The sequence below is a fragment of the Oncorhynchus tshawytscha genome, linkage group LG13 (assembly GCF_018296145.1).
Source record: "Oncorhynchus tshawytscha isolate Ot180627B linkage group LG13, Otsh_v2.0, whole genome shotgun sequence".
Classification (NCBI taxonomy): Eukaryota; Metazoa; Chordata; class Actinopteri; order Salmoniformes; family Salmonidae; genus Oncorhynchus; species Oncorhynchus tshawytscha.
Window position 1 is genome coordinate 5,127,302 of NC_056441.1, and position 23,855 is coordinate 5,151,156.

Sequence of the window (23,855 nt, forward strand, 5' to 3'; positions counted from 1 at the left end):
ACCCTCGCTTCCGTCTGAAAAACAATGCCAATTACGTGACTGCTCTTCCCATGATGTTTTAACCATTATAAAGATGGCTGATCTTTTAGCCGACACAACCTGCTGACGATGTGTATAATATCTCACTGGCTCAGATCAATCCTCAGATAACTGAAGCCACTGTGAAACCAAAGTTCAGCAGAATTGCTGTGACAGTCCCCCTTGAAATAAGACATTTAAAGGGTAAAGGCCACACAAGGTAGGCAGGACGCACGCAACAGTCAACCAGCTGACAGTAGAGAGGCTAGATACACTCGGCAGTCAACCAGCTGACAGTAGAGAGTCTAGATACACTCGGCAGTCAACCAGCTGACAGTAGAGAGGCCATTCAGTTCCTTTTGTTGTTTACAACCATCCTGAGACCCTTTCTGGGTGAACAAAAAAGCCAGCAGCTGAAAGAGAAAGAGAACTAGAGAGAGAGACGGAGAACAAGAGAGAGAGAGAAAGAGAACTAGAGAGAGAGAGAGAAAGAGAACTAGAGAGAGAGACGGAGAACTAGAGAGAGAGACAGAGAACTGTACCTTCATTGGGTAAGGAAGACTTCACTATCCAGCCGGTTGCCATGAGATTCCCCAAGCTGCCCAACCCAGGTCTGGATGACCGTATCCCGTCTCATAAGGAGCTGGAGAGGATGGAGAAAGAGGAGGCTGGGGACAGGCCCAAATGGGACAACAAGACCCAGTACATGCTGACCTGTGTGGGCTTCTGTGTGGGGCTGGGGAACGTGTGGAGGTTCCCTTACCTGTGTCAGAGCCATGGAGGAGGTAGGGGAGAAAGAGGGGAGTGGGTTTGATTGTATGCAACATTTTTGTAAATTAATGAAAAGGATTTTGAGATACGTATTTTTTCACAGTAGAAATTAAATAGGGAAAACTACAAACTACAGTGAGATTGCAAAACATTACATTGAGCAAGGCACTTAAACCCAGTTGCTCTGGATGAGAGCGTCTACTAAATAACTAAAATGTCAAACGTAGGACGAGTCAACAACATTATTTGGGTAATAACACTTTAAAACTTCTTAGGGAGGATGTTCCCTCGGGGGGATCAAATCAGCTGATATTTTAGAGCGTCACTGATCGTTTTTCGATAAAATTCAAACTTTCATTAAAACACACATGCAAGGTATTGAATTAAAGCTACACTCGTTGTGAATCTAGCCACCGAGTCAGATTTGTAAAATGCTTTTCGGCGAAAGCATGAGAAGCTATTATCTGATAGCATGTAACACCCCAAAAGACCCGTAGAGGATGTAAACAAAAATAATTAGCGTAGTCGGCGCTACACAAACCGCACAATAAAATATAAAACATTCATTACCTTTGACCATCTTCTTTCTTGGCACTCCTTGATGTCCCATAATCAATACTGGGTCTTTTTTTGGATTAAATCGGTCCATATATAGCCTAGATATCGATCTATGAAGACTGTGTGATAAACGGAAAAAAATAGCGTTTCATAACGTAACGTCATTTTTTAAAAGTTAAAAAGTCGACGATAAACTTTCACAAAACACTTCGAAATACCTTTCTAATGCAACTTTAGGTATTACTACACGTTAATAAGCTATAAAAATCATCAGGAGGCGATGTAAATTCGATAGTTGGTCGTGTGGAAAAAATGTCCGGAAAAACACAGAGACAATGCCTCAAGTTGGTGGTCGGAGGGAATCGGTTCCCTTTGGTCGGATCTACCAAGAATCAAATCAGAATCAAATGAGAAGACTCTATACATCCTGTGGAAGCTGTAGGTACTGCAAGCTCGGCCTCATTTAATACGGTTCACCTTTAACAATTCATGGAAGTGGCGCATGGATATTTTTTTCCATCTCCAGTGATCAGATTTTCCTGCGCTTTTCGATGAAACAGACGTTCTGTTATAGTCACAGCCGTGATTTAAACAGTTTTAGAAACGTCTGAGTGTTTTCTATCCACACATACTAATCATATGCATATACTATATTCCTGGAATGAGTAGCAGGGCGCTGAAATGTTGCGCGATTTTTAACAAAAAGCAACAAAAATTCGCAGCCTCTAAAGTAACTGGGGCAGCAGGGTAGCCTAGTGGTTAGAGTGTTAGAGTTGTAACCAGAAGGTTGCAAGTTCGAACCCCCAAGCTGACAAGGTATAAATCTGTCATTCTGCCCCTGAACAGGCAGTTAACCCACTGTTCCTAGGCCGTCATTGAAAATAATAATTTGTTCTTAACTGACTTGCCTAGTTAAATAAAGGTAAAAATAAGATATATGAGAACTTTTAAAAGAGGGATTTTTCACTGGAGAGTTCATTTAAAATGGTATTATCTGAAAATCTTCAACTTTTATAACACAATACAATAATACACCTGCTACTGTTGCAATATTGGAAATGTGTTCAGTAGACTATTGTTGATTTGTCAACTGATTAAAACAACCAACAAGAGATTCCAATTCCAATCTTGAGTTCCCAAGAGCGTTTATGATCCCATTCCCGATCTTGTGTTCCCAGGAGCGTTTATGATCCCATTCCTGATCCTGTGTTCCCAGGAGCGTTTATGATCCCATTCCTGATCCTGTGTTCCCAGGAGCGTTTATGATCCCATTCCCGATCTTGTGTTCCCAGGAGCGTTTATGATCCCATTCCTGATCCTGTGTTCCCAGGAGCGTTTATGATCCCATTCCTGATCTTTTGTTCCCAGGAGCGTTTATGATCCCATTCCCGATCTTTTGTTCCCAGGAGCGTTTATGATCCCATTCCTGATCCTGTGTTCCCAGGAGCGTTTATGATCCCATTCCTGATCCTGTGTTCCCAGGAGCGTTTTATGATCCCATTCCTGATCTTGTGTTCCCAGGAGCGTTTATGATCCCGTTCCTGATCCTGCTGGTTCTGGAGGGGATTCCACTGCTGCACCTGGAGTTTGCCATCGGACAGCGCCTCAGGAGCGGCAGTGTTGGGGTGTGGGGCTCTGTCAACCCTTACCTCACTGGCATTGGTGGGTGACAGTCCATTCCTGATTACGGTATCTGTGTGAAATTCCTGTGATCATGTCTGACAAAACCCTTGTGGCTTCAGGAATATGGTTATAAGTAGCTATAAGTTTTTATGTTTTACAATATTATGTATTATGTATAGCATACTTAAACATACAGTAGCAGTCAAAAGTTTGGAAACAGCTACTCATTCAAGAGTTTTGCTCTATTTGTACTGTTTTCTATATTGTAGACTAATAGTGAAGCTATCCAAACTATGAAATAACACATATGGAATCATGTAGTAACCAAAAAAGTGATAAACAAATCAACATATATTTTACATTTCAAATCAAATCAAAGTTTATTTGAGAATCTTCAAAGTAGCCACCCTTCGCCTTGATGACAACTTTGCACACTCTTGGCATTCTCTCAACCAGCTGAATGAGGTAGTCACCTGGAATGCATTTCAATTAACAGCTGTGCAAAGTTGTAGAATTTCATTTGTATAATTTCTTTCCTTCTTAATGCTTTGAGCCAATCAGTTGTGTGGTGAAAAGGTAGGTGTGGTATACAGAAGATAGCCCTATATGGTAAAAGACCAAGTCCATATTATGGCAAGAACAGCTCAAATAAGCAAAGAGAAATGACAGTCCATCATTACTTTAGGACATAAAGGTCAGTCTATGCGGAAAGTTCCAAGAAATTTGAAAGTTTCTTCAAGTGCAGTCACAAAAACCATGAAGTCCTATGATGAAACTGGCTTTCTCGAGGATCGCCATAATTGCTGCAAAGAAACCACTATTAAAGGGCACCAATAACAAGAAGAGACTTGCTTGGGCCAAGAAACACGAGCAATGGACATTAGACCGGTGGAAATCTGTCCTTTGGTCTGATGAGTCCAAATTTGAGAGTTTTGGTTCGAACCGCCGTGTCTTTGTGAGACGCAGAGTAGGTGAAAGGATGATCTCCGCATGTGTGGTTCCCACCGTGAAGCATGGAGGAGGAGGTGTGATGGTGTGGAGGTGCTTTGCTGGTGACACTGTCTGTGATTTATTTAGAATTCAAGGCGCACTTAACCAGCATGGCTACCAAAGCATTCTGCAGCGATATGCCATCCCATCTGGTTTGCGCATAGTGGAACTATCATTCATTTTTTAACAATGACCCAAAACACACCTCCAGGCTCCTTAAGAGTTGTTTGATCAAGAAGGAGAGTGATGGAGTGCTGCATCAGATTATCTGGCCTCCACAATCACCCGACCTCAACCCAATTGAGATGGTTTGGGATGAGTTGAACCGCAGAGTGAAGGAAAAGCAGCCAACAAGTGTTCTGCATATGTGGGAACACTTTCCATAGTTTTGGAAAAGCATTCCTCATGAAGCTGGTTGAGAGAATGCCAAGAGTGTGCAAAGCTGTCATCAAGGCAAAGGGTGGCTACATTGAAAAATCTCAAATATATTTTGATTTGTTTTACACTTTTTTGGTTACTACATGATTCCATATGTGTTATTCCATAGTTTTGATGTATTCACTATTATTCTACAATGTAGAAAACAGTTTTTTGTTTTAATAAAGAAAAACCCTTGAATGAGTCGGTGTGTCCAAACTTTTGACTGATACTCTGTATACTGTATATACTTAGACATAGCATACTTGAATACACTTTAATATGCTTATAATTCACTGGAATGTACAGGGAACGTAAATAACATTTGTTGTGAAACAGGTATTGCCTCCATGTTGGTATCATTCCTGGTTGGGATGTACTACAACACCATCATGGCCTGGATCATGTGGTACCTCTTCAACTCCTTCCAGGACCCCTTGCCTTGGAGTCAGTGTCCCCTCAATGCAAACAAGACAGGTACAGAATTTCCTTCGTGAGTAACAGTTGGTATTGGTAGCGACCTTAACTCAATACGTAGCTACCTCGGTTACCTAGCTACCTCGGTTACCCAGCTACCTCGGTTACCCAGCTACCTCGGTTACCTAGCTACCTCGGTTACCCATCTACCTTGGTTACTCAGCTACCTCGGTTACCTAGCTACCTCAGTTACCCAGCTACCTCGGTTACCCAGCTACCTCGGTTACCCAGCTACCTCGGTTACCTAGCTGCCTCGGTTACCTAGCTACCTCAGTTACCCAGCTACCTCGGTTACCCAGCTACCTCAGTTACCCAGCTACCACGGTTACCTAGCTACCTCGATTACCCAGCTACCTCGGTTATGATGTTCAGACGTCTTGGCGTAAAGGTTTTTGAGGTGTTGGCTTGACAGAGTCCCGGTCAGGGCGAACCCCCCCCCGTGAATTCACTACAGTATCATCAAAACCTGGACCCCAAAAAATATATCTAAACTTAGCTAGCTAGCCTAATAACAGCTTGATAGCAAGCAGGATCAGCTCACGGGTTAACTGACGTCGTCACGAAAACGATGCACACACGGGGAAGATGTCTGTGTGTTATTATTTGATGGTCAGATAGCTAGCAACTAGCAAATGAATATATATATATATGATATATATATATATATGATACATATAGCTACGTATAACTAAGCTAGCAACAATGACAAGAAGCTGCCTTGAGGATCGTAGGTAGCTGTTATTAATACCATGTTGTTTTGAGGTGTTTTTGACTCGTCTCGTCTATGCTGAATCCTGCTGAATCATGCTGAATCCTGCTGAATCATGCTGAATCATGCTGAATCCTGCTGAATCATGCTGAATCATGCTGAATCCTGCTGAATCCTGCTGAATCATGCTGAATCCTGCTGAATCATGCTGAATCATGCTGAATCCTGCTGAATCCTGCTGAATCCTGCTGAATCATGCTGAATCATGCTGAATCCTGCTGAATCATGCTGAATCATGCTGAATCCTGCTGAATCCTGCTGAATCCTGCTGAATCATGCTGAATCCTGCTGAATCATGCTGAATCATGCTGAATCATGCTGAATACATTGGCAGTAAGATCGCTAGCTAGACAAAAATTGAGAATTCAGACCGACCCAACTTCTATCTCATTTTCATCTTAGCTGTTATCATTCTTAGATCCAGACAGAAACAGTTTGAATATCGACCCCCTTGCAGGTCTGGTGTCAGAATGCGCACGGAGCTCCTCAGTGGATTACTTCTGGTACAGAGAGACACTGAACACTTCTACGGCCATAGATTTATCTGGAGGCCTTCAGTGGTGGATGGTGCTAGCCCTGGTGTCTGCCTGGACCTTACTCTATGTCTGCTGTATCAGGGGGATTGAGACTACTGGCAAGGTACCAGCTCAGATTCACTCTCTCCCTGTTTATGAGGGAGGTCAAATTTCAGTAAAAAATAATGGCTTGCCTTGGGAATGGTTGCCAGTTGTCTTATTGCTGATGTTTCTCTGTATCTCTCTCTGTCTCTTTCTCTCTGTCTCTTTCTCTCTCTGTCTCATTTCATAAGTGGTTCTGGATTCAGTTTGTGTAACAGTTTTAGAATCTCTCTCTCCTTCTCGTCAGGCTGTGTACATAACATCCACTCTGCCCTACGTGGTGCTCACCATCTTCCTGATCAGAGGACTGACTCTCAAAGGTTCTCTGGATGGAGTCAAGTTCCTCTTCACACCAGACGTAAGCATTAACTGTATGGGCTAACGTTGTCGTGACACTAAAATCAACACAAAGGCTGATTTCTAACTGTTTTCTATTTCTCCAGGTGAATGAGTTGATGAACCCGTCTACCTGGCTGGATGCAGGGGCACAGGTGTTCTACTCTTTCTCCTTGGCCTTCGGAGGTCTCATCTCATTCTCCAGCTACAACTCTGTACAGTAAGCAACTCCTTATTAAAACGTTTTAAAAAAAACACTTTTATTGCGACTGAATCCTCATCCGTGCAGAGAGTAAATCACAGATGCTCATAGACATTATTCCCAAGGATCTTGTCTTTTAATCTCTTCAAATAATTTCAGGCATTTTCTTCCATTGTCTGTTTCTCCAGCAACAACTGTGAACAGGATGCTGTCATCATCTCCATCATCAACGGAGCCACCTCCGTCTACTCTGCTACCGTCATCTACTCCATCATAGGCTTCAGAGCCACCGAGAAGTTTGACGACTGCTCGGATGGGTAAATTCCTAGTTCCTTCTTGGTTGAATCCATATTTTCAATCAAATTCAATGTAGATTGAAGTCATATGTGTTGACAACACTGTCAAGCATATGTCAAAATTGGATTTAATAAATAGGGATTACAGGAAGATAATCTAATGAGTTTGGTATTTACTTCTATATGTTCTCTTCCTTGTGACATCATGGCCCTGCTGAATGTGTTCTCTTCCTTGTGACATCATGGCCCTGCTGAATGTGTTCTCTTCCTTGTGACATCATGGCCCTGCTGAATGTGTTCTCTTCCTTGTGACATCATGGCCCTGCTGAATGTGTTCTCTTCCTTGTGACATCATGGCCCTGCTGAATGTGTTCTCTTCCTTGTGACATCATGGCCCTGCTGAATGTGTTCTCTTCCTTGTGACATCATGGCCCTGCTGAATGTGTTCTCTTCCTTGTGACATCATGGCCCTGCTGAATGTGTTCTCTTCCTTGTGACATCATGGCCCTGCTGAATGTGTTCTCTTCCTTGTGACATCATGGCCCTGCTGAATGTGTTCTCTTCCTTGTGACATCATGGCCCTGCTGAATGTGTTCTCTTCCTAGTAACATCATGGCCCTGCTGAATGCATTTGATCTCCCTGAGCACTTCTTCACTGTGAACAACTATGAGGAAGTACTTCAACATTACAACAGCACATCGCCAGACATCATCCAAGGATTAAACCTGAAGACCTGTGATCTACAGCAGTTTCTCAGTCAGGTAGTGAAATTACACAATGTCCAATCCAAGACACATCGTTTACTCTAAGGGACACCAGAACTTTCTTATGTCCATACTGTGTTCCCTGTAGGGTGTGGAGGGAACTGGTCTGGCCTTCATCGTGTTCACAGAAGCCATCACCAAGATGCCTGTCTCTCCTCTCTGGTCCATCCTGTTCTTCATCATGCTCTTCTGTCTGGGACTGTCCACCATGTTTGGGAACATAGAGGGGGTCGTGGTGCCCCTTCAGGATCTCAACATCTTCCCCAAGTGGCCCAAAGAAGTCTTAACAGGTTAGTGACACACAGAAGCTGGGATTTCTTCTTCTGAACTGGACTAAATCAAAATGTCTTCAAACCCAAGGCATTGTCTCCAACATCCCAGTTGTTCAGGGATTGAGATCACAAACTTGTTGTTGACCTTTAACCTCTCTGCGCACGCACCTTTAAGGGAGTATCCCTCTGAACATCCAATGAGGTTGAGCACCAATGAAAGAACCTTGGTTTGTCGACGTTTAACAACTGTCTTTGTTTCGTCTTCTTTCAGGCATCACTTGTACTGTTTGCTTCACGGTCGCTCTCATATTCACCCAGCGGTCTGGTAACTACTGGCTGGCTCTGTTCGACAGCTTTGCCGGCTCCATCCCTCTCCTAGTCATCGCCTTCTGTGAAATGGTGTCTGTTGTTTACATCTACGGGATAGACAGGTGAGTCCAGATACTGAAACACCACGAAATAAAATAGAACTGAATAGAATAGAAAATACCTAATTGTCAAAGCTATGTGGAGATGTACAGTAGATGTCAAACGTTTGGACACACCTACTCATTCAAGGGTTATTCATAATATTTTTGCTATAGAGCATACCGGACTTATTTTACTCTCCATATCCCCAAATTCCTACCACAAACTCTGAACCTTTTCATCTGGATCATCATAGCTAGCTAACCGCAACCCGGGTTGACTACTCCTGGCTAACGTTTTCGTCCCGGAGCTAGCACCAACTAGCCTGGGGCTAGCCCATGCTAGACCCATCTCCCGGCTCACTCCTGGGCTACAATATCCGGACCCCTTCTACTGCCGGTACGGGGCACGGAACCCCACCAATCCTCTATGACTGGAATACCGACATAATCTGCCCGAGGATTCCAACAGGCCCCTCAGGCGCGACGCCCGCTGAAGGCCCATCCTGCTAACCTGCTAGGCCTGCTAGCTACCTAGAGCTACTTGGAACCCTACTAATTCCACGACTGGTCTATCGACGTCACCGCACGAAGAGGCAAAAACAGACTTACCCCCATCGCGACGTCCCCCAAAGGCTAACTTGCTAGCCCTGGTCTGCTAACTGCTAGCTTGTTTAGCCCCGGCCTACTAACTGTTAGCGTGTCAGCATCGGCCTGCTAACTGTCTGAATCGCCTTGTCCCCAGTCAGCCCAACCACTCACTGGACCCACTACTGTCTTATTGTAGTGGGTTTATTTTACTGTCTTATTTCACTGTAGAGCCTCTAGCCCTGCTCAATATGCCTTAACCAACCATGTTGTTCCACCTCCTACATATGTGATGACATCACCTGGTTTAAAAGTCTCTAGAGACTATATCTCTCTCTTCATTACTCAATGCCTATGTTTACCTCCAATGTACTCACATCCTACCTTACCTTTGTCTGTACACTATGCCTTGAATCTATGCTATCGTGCCCAGAATCCTGCTCCTTCAAATCAAATCAAATCAAATTTTATTTGTCACCTACACATGGTTAGCAGATGTTAATGCGAGTGTAGCGAAATGCTTGTGCTTCTAGTTCCGACAATGCAGTAATAACCAACAAGTAATCTAACTAACAATTCCAAAACTAAATCAAATCAAATCAAATCAAATTTTATTTGTCACATACACATGGTTAGCAGATGTTAATGCGAGTGTAGCGAAATGCTCGAAATACTACTGTCTTATACACAGTGTAAGGGGATAAAGAATATGTACATAAGGATATATGAATGAGTGATGGTACAGAGCAGCATAGGCAAGATACAGTAGATGGTATCGAGTACAGTATATACATATGAGATGTAAACAAAGTGGCATAGTTAAAGTGGCTAGTGATACATGTATTACATAAGGATGCAGTCGATGATATAGAGTACAGTATCAACGTATGCATATGAGATGAACAATGTAGGGTAAGTAACATTATATAAGGTAGCATTGTTTAAAGTGGCTAGTGATATATTTACATCATTTCCCATCAATTCCCATGATTAAAGTGGCTGGAGTAGAGTCAGTGTCATTGACAGTGTGTTGGCAGTAGCCACTCAATGTTAGTGGTGGCTGTTTAACAGTCTGATGGCCTTGAGATAGAAGCTGTTTTTCAGTCTCTCGGTCCCAGCTTTGATGCACCTGTACTGACCTCGCCTTCTGGATGACAGCGGGGTGAACAGGCAGTGGCTCGGGTGGTTGATGTCCTTGATGATCTTTATGGCCTTCCTGTAGCATCGGGTGGTGTAGGTGTCCTGGAGGGCAGGTAGTTTGCCCCCGGTGATGCTGTTTCCTGAAGTCCACAATCATCTCCTTAGTTTTGTTGACGTTGAGTGTGAGGTTATTTTCCTGACACCACACTCCGAGGGCCCTCACCTCCTCCCTGTAGGCCGTCTCGTCGTTGTTGGTAATCAAGCCTACCACTGTTGTGTCGTCCGCAAACTTGATGATTGAGTTGGAGGCGTGCATGGCCACGCAGTCGTGGGTGAACAGGGAGTACAGGAGAGGGCTCAGAACGCACCCTTGTGGGGCCCCAGTGTTGAGGATCAGCGGGGAGGAGATGTTGTTGCCTACCCTCACCACCTGGGGGCGGCCCGTCAGGAAGTCCAGTACCCAGTTGCACAGGGCGGGGTCGAGACCCAGGGTCTCGAGCTTGATGACGAGCTTGGAGGGTACTATGGTGTTGAATGCCGAGCTGTAGTCGATGAACAGCATTCTCACATAGGTATTCCTCTTGTCCAGATGGGTTAGGGCAGTGTGCAGTGTGGTTGAGATTGCATCGTCTGTGGACCTATTTGGGCGGTAAGCAAATTGGAGTGGGTCAAGGGTGTCAGGTAGGGTGGAGGTGATATGGTCCTTGACTAGTCTCTCAAAGCACTTCATGATGACGGATGTGAGTGCTACGGGGCGGTAGCCGTTTAGCTCAGTTACCTTAGCTTTCTTGGGAACAGGAACAATGGTGGCCCTCTTGAAGCATGTGGGAACAGCAGACTGGTATAGGGATTGATTGAATATGTCCGTAAACACACCGGCCAGCTGGTCTGCGCATGCTCTGTGGGCGTGGCTGGGGATGCCGTCTGGGCCTGCAGCCTTGCGAGGGTTAACACGTTTAAATGTCTTACTCACTTCGGCTGCAGTGAAGGAGAGACCGCATGTTTCCGTTGCAGGCCGTGTCAGTGGCACTGTATTGTCCTCAAAGCGGGCAAAAAGTTATTTAGTCTGCCTGGGAGCAAGACATCCTGGTCCGTGACTGGGCTGGGTTTCTTCCTGTAGTCCGTGATTGACTGTAGACCCTGCCACATGCCTCTTGTGTCTGAGCCGTTGAATTGGGATTCTACTTTGTCTCTGTACTGGCGCTTAGCTTGTTTGATAGCCTTGCGGAGGGAATAGCTGCACTGTTTGTATTCAGTCATGTTACCAGACACCTTGCCCTGATTAAAAGCAGTGGATCGTGCCTTCAGTTTCACACGAATGCTGCCATCAATCCACGGTTTCTGGTTAGGGAATGTTTTAATCGTTGCTATGGGAACGACATCTTCAACGCACGTTCTAATGAACTCGCACACCGTATCAGCGTATTCGTCAATGTTGTTGTCTGACGCAATACGAAACATCTCCCAGTCCACGTGATGGAAGCAGTCTTGGAGTGTGGAGTCAGCTTGGTCAGACCAGCGTTGGACAGACCTCAACGTGGGAGCTTCTTGTTTTAGTTTCTGTCTGTAGGCAGGGATCAACAAAATGGAGTCGTGGTCAGCTTTTCCGAAAGGGGGGCGGGGCAGGGCCTTATATGCGTCGCGGAAGTCAGAGTAACAATGATCCAGGGTCTTTCCACCCCTGGTTGCGCAATCGATGTGCTGATAAAATTTAGGGAGTCTTGTTTTCAGATTAGCCTTGTTAAAATCCCCAGCTACAATGAATGCAGCCTCCGGATAAATCGTTTCCAGTTTGCAGAGAGTTAAATAAAGTTTGTTCAGAGCCATCGATGTGTCTGCTTGGGGGGATATATACGGCTGTGATTATAATCGAAGAGAATTCTCTTGGTAGATAATGCGGTCTACATTTGATTGTGAGGAATTCTAAATCAGGTGAACAGAAGGATTTGAGTTCCTGTATGTTTCTTTCATCACACCATGTCACGTTGGCCATAAGGCATACGCCCCCGCCCGTCTTCTTACCAGAAAGATGTTTGTTTCTGTCGGCGCGATGCGTGGAGAAACCCGCTGGCTGCACCGCTCGGATTGCGTCTCTCCAGTGAGCCATGTTTCCGTGAAGCAGAGAACGTTACAGTCTCTGATGTCCCTCTGGAATGCTACTCTTGCTCGGATTTCATCAACCTTGTTGTCAAGAGACTGGACATTGGCAAGAAGAATGCTAGGGAGTGGTGCACGGTGTGCCCGTCTCCGGAGTCTGACCAGAAGACCGCTTCGTTTCCCTCTTTTTCTGAGTCGTTTTTTTTTTGTCGCTGCATGTGATCCACTCCATTACACTGGTTGTAAGGCAGAACACAGGATCCGCATCGCGAAAAACATATTCTTGGTCGTACTGATGGTGAGTTGACGCTGATCTTATATTCAGTAGTTCTTCTCGGCTGTATGTAATGAAACCTAAGATGACCTGGGGTACTAGTGTAAGAAATAACACGTAAAAAAACAAAAAACTGCATAGTTTCCTAGGAACGCGAAGCGAGGCGGCCATCTCTGTCGGCGCCGGAAGTCTGTTCTCTGTCGGCGCCGGAAGTCTGTTCTCTCTGTTCTGAATGTGCTAGACGGTCAGTTCGTATAGTCTTTAGCCGTACCCTTATCCTACTTCTCCTCTGTTCCTCTGGTGATGTAGAGGGGAATCCAGGCCCTGTAGCCCCAGTTCCACTCCTATTCCCAGGCTCTCTCATTTGTTGACTTCTGTAACCGTAAAAGCCTTGGTTTCATGCATATTAACATTAGAAGCCTCCTCCCTAAGTTTGTTTTATTCACTGCTTTAGCACACTCTGCCAACCCAGATGTGTTAGCCGTGTCTGAAACCTGGCTTAGGAAAACCACCGAAAACCCTGAAATCTCCATCACTAACTATAACATTTTCCAAGATAGAACTGCCAAAGGGGGCCGTGTTGCAATCTACTGCAAAGATAGTAATATAGAACTCTGCAGGCTATCTAAGTCTGTACCCAAACAATTCGATCTTCTACTTATAAAAATTCACCTTTCCAGAAACAAGTCTCCCACCGTTGCCGCCTGCTATAGACCACCCTCTGCCCCCAGCTGTGCCCTCGATACCATGTGTGAATTGATTGCCCCCCATCTATCTTCTGAGCTCGTGCTACTAGGTGACCTAAACTGGGACGTGCTTAACACCCCGGCCATCCTACAATCCAAGCTTGATGGCCTCAATCTCACACAAATTATCAAATGAACCTACCAGGTACAACCCCAAATCAGTAAGCACGGGAACCCTCATAGATGTCATCCTAACTAATTCGCCCTCCAAATACACCTCTGCTGTTTTCAATCAAGATCTCAGCGATCACTGCCTCATTGTCTGCATCCGTAATGGGTCAGTGGTCAAACGACCTCCACTCATCACTGTCAAACGCTCCCTGAAACACTTCATCGAGCAGGCCTTTCTAGTCGACCTGGCCGGGGTATCCTGGAAGGAAATTGACCTCATCCCGTCAGTAGAGGATGCCTGGTTATTCTTTAAAAGTGCCTTCCTCGCCACCTTAAATAAGCATGCCCCGTTCAAAAAATGTAGAACTAGGAATAGATATAGCCCTTGGTTCACTCCAGACCTGTCTGCCCTTGACCAGCACAAAAACATCCTGTGGCGTTCTGCATTAGCATCGAACAGCCCCTGTGATATGCAACTTTTCAGGGAAGTTAGGAACAAATATACACAGGCAGTTAGGAAAGCTAAGGCTAGCTTTTTCAAACAGAAATTTGCATCCTGTAGTACAAACTCAAAAAAGTCTGTAAAATAAGAGCACCTCCTCCCAGCTGCCCACTGCTCTGAGGCTAGGAAACACTGTCACCACTGATAAATCCACTATAATTGAGAATTTCAATAAGCATTTCTCTACGTGTCCATACTAGACACGTGTTCATACTAGACACGTGTTCATACTAGACACGTGTTCATACTAGACAAGTGTTCATACTAGACACATGTTCATACTAGACATATGTTCATACTAGACACGTGTTCATACTAGACATATGTTCATACTAGACACGTGTTCATACTAGACACGTGTTGCATACTAGACACGTGTTGCATACTAGACACGTGTTCTATATGAGATGAGACCTATACGAGACACGTGTTGCATACTAGACACGTGTTGCATACTAGACACGTGTTGCATACTAGACACGTGTTGCATACTAGACACGTGTTCTATATGAGATGAGACCTATACGAGACACGTGTTGCATACTAGACACGTGTTGCATACTAGACACGTGTTGCATACTAGACACGTGTTCTATATGAGATGAGACCTATACGAGACACGTGTTGCATACTAGACACGTGTTGCATACTAGACACGTGTTGCATACTTGACACGTGTTGCATACTAGACACGTGTTCCATACCAGACACGTGTTCCATACCAGACACGTGTTCCATACCAGACACGTGTTCCATACCAGACTATATAAGTACCCCAGGGGTGTAACTTTGTCTTTAGAAGTAGGGGGGGCATAAATATATATATATATATTTTTCCAGTCGGATAAACACTCCAAACAGCCTTCCCGACCGCTCAGAGGCGTCCACATGATCCTAAAGCCTCGTTTTGTATCACATTCCAATTATAAAACTGTGGGGAACAAAAATGCAATTTCAGGATGTGGGTGGGGGCATGTCCCCAGTGAAAGTTACGCACCTGAGTCCACCTTAGGTCTTCATTAGACCTGTTGGGTTACATCAAACTTGGGAACATGTATCACAGTGTAAATATTCCTCTTCATTGGATATCATGGGGAACTTTCACTCAACATCGAAATCCTAGTTAATTCACTCTCCTACTCCGACAGGTTTAACGCAGACATAGAGTTCATGATTGGACACAAGCCCAACCTGTTCTGGCAGGTGACCTGGAGGTTCGTCAGTCCAGTCATCATGCTGGTGATTTTCATCTTCTACTTCGTCACCCAGGTCAGCGGAGAGCTGACCTACCTCGTATGGGACCAGGACGCGGTAAGCCTTGTTGACAGGAAATAGTTCATGAATGTTGTTGATACCCTCTGCGTCCCAAATGGCACCATATTCGCTGTGTAGTGCACTACTTTAGACCAGGGTCTATAGGGTAGTAGTGCACTACTTTAGACCAGGGCCTATAGGGTAGTAGTGCACTACTTTAGGCCAGGGTCTATAGGGTAGTAGTGCACTACTTTAGACCAGGGTCTATAGGGTAGTAGTGCACTACTTTAGACCAGGGTCTATAGGGTAGTAGTGCACTACTTTAGACCAGGGTCTATAGGGTAGTAGTACACTACTTTAGACCAGGGTCTATAGGGTAGTAGGGCACTACTTTAGACCAGGGTCTATAGGGTAGTAGTGCACTACTTTAGACCAGGTTCTATAGGGTAGTAGTGCACTACTTTAGACCAGGTTCTATAGGGTAGTAGTGCACTACTTTAGACCAGGTTCTATAGGGTAGTAGTGCACTACTTTAGACCAGGGTCTATAGGGTAGTAGTGCACTACTTTAGACCAGGGTCTATAGGGTAGTAGTGCACTACTTTAGACCAGGGTCTATAGGGTAGTAGTGCACTACTTTAGACCAGGGTCTATAGGGTAGTAGTGCACTACTTTAGACCAGGGTCTATAGGGTAGTAGTGCACTACTTTAGACCAGGGTCTATAGGGTAGTAGGGCACTACTTTAGACCAGGGCCTATAGGGTAGTAGTGCACTACTTTAGACCAGGACCTATAGGGTAGTAGTGCACTACTTTAGACCAGGGCCTATAGGGTAGTAGGGCACTACTTTAGACCAGGGTCTATAGGGTAGTAGACCAGGACCTGCACTACTTTAGACCAGGACCTATAGGGTAGTAGTAGTGCACTACTTTAGACCAGGACCTATAGGGTAGTAAGGCACTACTTTAGACCAGGGCCTATAGGGTAGTAGTGCACTACTTTAGACCAGGGTCTATAGGGTAGTAGGGCACTACTTTAGACCAGGGGCTATAGGGTAGTAGGGCACTACTTTAGACCAGGGGCTATAGGGTAGTAGTGCACTACTTTAGACCAGGGGCTATAGGGTAGTAGTGCACTACTTTAGACCAGGGCCTATAGGGTAGTAGGGCACTACTTTAGACCAGGGTCTATAGGGTAGTAGTGCACTACTTTAGACCAGGGCCTATAGGGTAGTAGTAGTGCACTACTTTAGACCAGGACCTATAGGGTAGTAAGGCACTACTTTAGACCAGGGCCTATAGGGTAGTAGTGCACTACTTTAGACCAGGGTCTATAGGGTAGTAGGGCACTACTTTAGACCAGGGGCTATAGGGTAGTAGGGCACTACTTTAGACCAGGGGCTATAGGGTAGTAGTGCACTACTTTAGACCAGGGGCTATAGGGTAGTAGTGCACTACTTTAGACCAGGGGCTATAGGGTAGTAGGGCACTACTTTAGACCAGGGTCTATAGGGTAGTAGGGCACTACTTTAGACCAGGGTCTATAGGGTAGTAGGGCAGACCAGGGTCTATAGGGTAGTAGGGCACTACTTTAGACCAGGGTCTATAGGGTAGTAGAACACTACTTTAGACCAGGATCTATAGGGTAGTAGTGCACTACTTTAGACCAGGGTCTATAGGGTAGTAGTGCACTACTTTAGACCAGGGTCTATAGGGTAGTAGTGCACTACTTTAGACCAGGGTCTATAGGGTAGTAGTGCACTACTTTAGACCAGGGTCTATAGGGTAGTAGGGCACTACTTTAGACCAGGGTCTATAGGGTAGTAGTGCACTACTTTAGACCAGGGTCTATAGGGTAGTAGGGCACTACTTTAGACCAGGGTCTATAGGGTAGTAGGGCACTACTTTAGACCAGGGTCTATAGGGTAGTAGGGCACTACTTTAGACCAGGGTCTATAGGGTAGTAGGGCACTACTTTAGACCAGGGTCTATAGGGTAGTAGGGCACTACTTTAGACCAGGGTCTATAGGGTAGTAGGGCCCATAGGGTAGTAGTGCACTACTTTAGACCAGGGTCTATAGGGTAGTAGTGCACTACTTTAGACCAGGGTCTATAGGGTAGTAGGGCACTACTTTAGACCAGGGTCTATAGGGTAGTAGGGCACTACTTTAGACCAGGGTCTATAGGGTAGTAGGGCACTACTTTAGACCAGGGTCTATAGGGTAGTAGTGCACTACTTTAGACCAGGGTCTATAGGGTAGTAGTGCACTACTTTAGACCAGGGTCTATAGGGTAGTAGTGCACTACTTTAGACCAGGGTCTATAGGGTAGTAGTGCACTACTTTAGACCAGGGTCTATATGGTAGTAGTGCACTACTTTAGACCAGGGTCTATATGGTAGTAGTGCACTACTTTAGACCAGGGCCTATAGGGTAGTAGGGCACTACTTTAGACCAGGGTCTATAGGGTAGTAGGGCACTACTTTAGACCAGGGTCTATAGGGTAGTAGGGCACTACTTTAGACCAGGGTCTATAGGGTAGTAGGGCACTACTTTAGACCAGGGTCTATAGGGTAGGACCAGGGTCTAGTAGTAGGGCACTACTTTAGACCAGGGTCTATAGGGTAGTAGGGCACTACTTTAGACCAGGGTCTATAGGGTAGTAGTGCACTACTTTAGACCAGGGTCTATAGGGTAGTAGTGCACTACTTTAGACCAGGGTCTATAGGGTAGTAGTGCACTACTTTAGGATCTAGGGTAGTAAGGCACTACTTTAGACCAGGGTCTATAGGGTAGTAGTGCACTACTTTAGACCAGGGTCTATAGGGTAGTAGTGCACTACTTTAGACCAGGGTCTATAGGGTAGTAGTGCACTACTTTAGACCAGGGTCTATAGGGTAGTGTGCACTACTTTAGACCAGGACCTATAGGGTAGTAGTGCACTACTTTAGACCAGGACCTATAGGGTAGTAGGGCACTACTTTAGACCAGGACCTATAGGGTAGTAGTGCACTACTTTAGACCAGGGCCCATAGGGTAGTGTGCACTACTTTAGACCAGGACCTATAGGGTAGTAGGGCACTACTTTAGACCAGGGTCTATAGGGTAGTAGTGCACTACTTTAGACCAGGGTCTATAGGGTAGTAGGGCACTACTTTAGACCAGGGTCTATAGGGTAGTAGGGCACTACTTTAGACCAGGGTCTATAGGGTAGTAGTGCACTACTTTAGACCAGGACCTATAGGGTAGTAGTGCACTACTTTAGACCAGGGTCTATAGGGTAGTAGGGCACTACTTTAGACCAGGGTCTATAGGGTAGTAGTGCACTACTTTAGACCAGGACCTATAGGGTAGTAGTGCACTACTTTAGACCAGGGCCTATAGGGTAGTGTGCACTACTTTAGACCAGGACCTATAGGGTAGTAGTGCACTACTTTAGACCAGGGTCTACTTACTTTAGACCAGGGTCTATAGGGTAGTAGTGCACTACTTTAGACCAGGGTCTAGGGTAGTAGTGCACTACTTTAGACCAGGGTAGGGTAGTAGGGCACTACTTTAGACCAGGGTCTATAGGGTAGTGTGCACTACTTCAGACCAGGACCTATAGGGTAGTAGGGCACTACTTTAGACCAGGGTCTATAGGGTAGTAGTGCACTACTTTAGACCAGGGTCTATAGGGTAGTAGTGCACTACTTTAGACCAGGGTCTATAGGGTAGTAGTAGTGCACTACTTTAGACCAGGGTCTATAGGGTAGTAGTGCACTACTTTAGACCAGGGTCTATGGGGTAGTAGTAGTGCACTACTTTAGACCAGGGTCTATAGGGTAGTAGTGCACTACTTTAGACCAGGGTCTATAGGGTAGTAGTGCACTACTTTAGACCAGGGTCTATAGGGTAGTAGTGCACTACTTTAGACCAGGGTCTATAGGGTAGTAGTAGTGCACTACTTTAGACCAGGGTCTATAGGGTAGTAGTGCACTACTTTAGACCAGGGTCTATAGGGTAGTAGTGCACTACTTTAGACCAGGGTCTATAGGGTAGTAGTGCACTACTTTAGACCAGGGTCTATAGGGTAGTAGTGCACTACTTTAGACCAGGGTCTATAGGGTAGTAGTAGTGCACTACTTTAGACCAGGGTCTATAGGGTAGTAGTGCACTACTTTAGACCAGGGTCTATAGGGTAGTAGTAGTGCACTACTTTAGACCAGGGTCTATAGGGTAGTAGTGCACTACTTTAGACCAGGGTCTATGGGGTAGTAGTAGTGCACTACTTTAGACCAGGGTCTATAGGGTAGTAGTGCACTACTTTAGACCAGGGTCTATAGGGTAGTAGTGCACTACTTTAGACCAGGGTCTATAGGGTAGTAGTGCACTACTTTAGACCAGGGTCTATAGGGTAGTAGGGCACTACTTTAGACCAGGGTCTATAGGGTAGTAGTGCACTACTTTAGACCAGGACCTATAGGGTAGTAGTGCACTACTTTAGACCAGGGTCTATAGGGCTGTAGTGCACTACTTTAGACCAGGGTCTATAGGGTAGTAGTAGTGCACTACTTTAGACCAGGGTCTATAGGGTAGTAGTGCACTACTTTAGACCAGGGTCTATAGGGTAGTAGTAGTGCACTACTTTAGACCAGGGTCTATAGGGTAGTAGTGCACTACTTTAGACCAGGGTCTATAGGGTAGTAGTGCACTACTTTAGACCAGGGTCTATAGGGTAGTAGTGCACTACTTTAGACCAGGGTCTATAGGGTAGTAGTAGTGCACTACTTTAGACCAGGGTCTATAGGGTAGTAAGGCACTACTTTAGACCAGGGTCTATAGGGTAGTAGTGCACTACTTTAGACCAGGGTCTATAGGGTAGTAGTGCACTACTTTAGACCAGGGTCTATAGGGTAGTAGTGCACTACTTTAGACCAGGGTCTATAGGGTAGTAGTAGTGCACTACTTTAGACCAGGGTCTATAGGGTTGTAAGGCACTACTTTAGACCAGGGTCTATAGGGTAGTAGTGCACTACTTTAGACCAGGTTCTATAGGGTAGTAGTGCACTACTTTAGACCAGGACCTATAGGGTAGTAGTGCACTACTTTAGACCAGGGTCTATAGGTTAGTAGTGCACTACTTTAGACCAGGACCTATAGGGTAGTAGTGCACTACTTTAGACCAGGGTCTATAGGGTAGTAGTGCACTACTTTAGACCAGGACCTATAGGGTAGTAGTGCACTACTTTAGACCAGGGTCTATAGGGTAGTAGTGCACTACTTTAGACCAGGGTCTATAGGGTAGTAGTGCACTACTTTAGACCAGGGTCTATAGGGTAGTAGTGCACTACTTTAGACCAGGGTCTATAGGGTAGTAGTGCACTACTTTAGACCAGGACCTATAGGGTAGTAGTGCACTACTTTAGACCAGGGTCTATAGGGTAGTAGTGCACTACTTTAGACCAGGGTCTATAGGGTAGTAGTGCACTACTTTAGACCAGGGTCTATAGGGTAGTAGTGCACTACTCTAGACCAGGATCTATAGGGTAGTAGTGCACTACTTTAGACCAGGGTCTATAGGGTAGTGGTGCACTACTTTAGACCAGGGTCTATAGGGTAGTGGTGCACTACTTTAGACCAGGGTCTATAGGGTAGTGGTGCACTACTTTAGACCAGGGTCTATAGGGTAGTGGTGCACTACTTTAGACCAGGGTCTATAGGGTAGTAGTGCACTACTCTAGACCAGGGCCCATAGAGGATGCAGACATGGACTTGTATGTATTTTCTCCCTTATTCTAAGTAAAGACTTTCACTTGTTGAAGTTTAAACCATTTCTTGCTCTTATGCCACAACAACTCTTTAGTATCTCGATTGGAAATGTATCTAAAGTTGTCAACAGTTTTTTGAAGGTGATACATTATACAGGATATATAGCCGTATGTGGACACCCAATCAAATTAGTGGATTCGTCTATTTCAGCCACACCCATTGCTGACAAGTGTATAAAATCGAGCCCGCCGCCATGCGATCTCCATAGACAAACAATGGCAGTAGAATGGCCCGTATTGAAGAATTCGTTCCGGTTCTCTTAACACAGTATGGACCCGGAACTTAATCCAGAATCTAAACTAATTACGCAAAACTTTGGTTCTGGATTATCCCAGATGAATCAATTATCAACAAATGAAAACACTATTGAAGATAAACCAAGTTAATTTAATAAAATAAGTTATTTTGTTGTTCCCTGATTTCCTTCATCTCCCTGGTTCTAGGAGGAGTTCCCTACTCTGGCAGACCGTCAGTATCCCGACTGGATCTACTTCATCATATTTATTTTGGCTGGCATTCCCAGTCTGGCTGTCCCTGGAGTCGCCATATTCAAATTCACCTACAACCGCTGCTGCCAGAGACACAACGGCTTCAGAGAAGACACCATCAACTCTGTCTCTGCTCAAATATAGATGATAGAAAAACCGATGGACTAAAAGTGACAGGTTCACCTTCAGTTCTGGATTTCAATGAAAAGTTGTTTTTACCTTGTCAGCTCGGGGGATTCGTCCCCGAGGCCGGTGTCGGCGCGCTGCTGGAGCCGCGTGTCAACGGGGTGGGGTACTGTCACGACTTCCACCAAAGTTGTTCCCTCTCCTTGTACGGGCGGCGTTCGGCGGTCGACGTCACCGGCTTTCTAGCCGCCACCAATCCATGTTTCATTTTTCCTTTCTGTTCTGTCTGTTTACACACCTGGTTCCCATCTCATGATTACGTTCCTTATTTAACCCTCTGGTTTCCCTTTCTGTTCTGTCTGTTTACACACCTGGTTCCCATCTCATGATTATGTTCCTTATTAACCCTCTGGTTTCCCTCTCTGTTTTGTGCGTGATTGTCTTTCGTGTATTCCGGTGTGTTGTATTTTGAGTCCTGTTTTGTCCTCGTTTGGAACGGGATTTTGTTACGTTTTGGATTGAGTAAATCAGTGATTGTTACTCTTATCTGTGTCCTGCGCCGACTCCTTCACTATCTTTTAGATAGACTCTGACAGCTGTAACTTAACAAAATGTGGAAAAAAGTCAAGGGGTCTGAATACTTTCCGAATGCTCTGCATTTTACTTGCTTTGGCAATGTAAACATACAGTGGCTCGTGAAAGTATTCACCTCCCTTGGCATTTGTCCTATTTTGTTGCCTTTACAACCTGGAATTAAAATGGATATTTTGGTGGTTTGATTCATTTGATTTACACCATTTTTAAGTTGCTAAATACTTTTTTTATTGTGAAACAAACAAGAAATAAGACAAAAGAAACTGAAAACTTGAGCGAACATTGTTCCCATGATGCACCACACAGGGACTGTCCCTGTCCCCCCTCCCCTCCCCCCCAAAGTCAATACTTTGTAGAGACATCTTTTGCAAGTCTCTTGGGGTATGTCTCTATAAGCTTGGCACATCTAGCCACAGGGACTTTTGCCCATCCATCAATGCAAAACTGATCCAGCTCTTTCAAGTTGGTTGGGTTCTGCTGGTGTACCGCAATCTTTAAGTCATACCACAGATTCTCAGTTGGATTGAGGTCTGGGCTTTGACTAGGCCTTTCCAAGACATTTAAATGTTTCCCCTTAAACCACTTGAGTGTTGCATTAGCAGTATGCTTAGGGTCATTGTTCTGCTGGAAGGTGAACCTCCGTCCCAGTCTCAAATCTCTGGAAGACTGAAACAGTTTTCCCTCAATAATTTCCCTGTATTTAGAGCCATCCATCATTCCTTCAATTCAGACCATTTCCCCAGTTCCTGCCGATGAAGAACGTCCCCATAGCATGATGCTGCCACCACCATGCTTCACTGTGGGGATGGTGTTATTTGGGTGATGAGAGGTGTTGGGTTTGTGACAGACAAAGCATTTTCCAAAAAACTACATCTGACCAGAGTACCTTCTTCCATATGTTTGGGGAGTCTCCCACATGCCTTTTGGCGAACACCAAACGTGTTTACTTATTTTTTTCTTTAAGCAATGCTTTTTTTCAGACCACTCTTCCGTAAAGCCCAGCTCTGTGGAGTGTGTGGCTTAAAATGGTCCTACGGATAGATACTCCAATCTCCGCTGTGGAGATTTGCAGCTCCTTCAGGGTTATCTTTGGTCTCTTTGTTGCCTCTCTGATAATGCCCTCCTTGCCAGATCTATGAGTTTTGGTGGGAAGTCCTCTCTCGGCAGGTTTATTGTGGTGCCATATTCTTTCCATTTTTTAATAATGGATTTAATGGTGCTCCGTGGGATTTTCAAAGTTTCAGATACTTTTTTACAACCCAACCCTGATCTGTACTTCACCACAACTTTGTCCCTGACCTGTTTGGAGAGCTCCTTGGTCTTCATGGTGCCGCTTGCTTGGTGGTGCCCGTTGCTTAGTAGTGTTGCAGACTCTGGGGCCTTTCAGAACAGGTGTATATATACTGAGATCATGTGACAGATCATGTGACACTTAGATTGCACACAGGTGGACTTTATTTAACTAATTATGTGACTTCTGAAGGTAATTGGTTGCACCAGATCTTATTTCGATCTTATTTAGGGGCTTCATAGCAAAGGGGGTGAATACATATGTTGGCACCACTTTTCCATTTTTAATCATTTAACATTTTCTGAAACAAATTATTTC

The 23,855-nt window shown here is 45.0% G+C and overlaps 1 protein-coding gene across 1 annotated transcript; it reads left to right on the forward strand.

The window, feature by feature from the left end:
• Window positions 1-217: 217 nt before the first annotated feature.
• Window positions 218-21,906, forward strand: LOC112247786 (sodium-dependent neutral amino acid transporter B(0)AT1). Its single transcript, XM_024416611.2, has 12 exons — window positions 218-803; window positions 2,869-3,009; window positions 4,717-4,854; window positions 6,081-6,262; window positions 6,488-6,598; window positions 6,684-6,796; window positions 6,967-7,095; window positions 7,680-7,836; window positions 7,928-8,129; window positions 8,383-8,542; window positions 15,125-15,287; window positions 21,482-21,906. The coding sequence occupies exons 1-12, from the start codon at window positions 602-604 to the stop codon at window positions 21,668-21,670; spliced, it is 1,887 nt and encodes a 628-aa protein (XP_024272379.1). The 5' UTR covers window positions 218-601; the 3' UTR covers window positions 21,671-21,906.
• The last annotated feature ends 1,949 nt before the right edge of the window (window positions 21,907-23,855 follow it).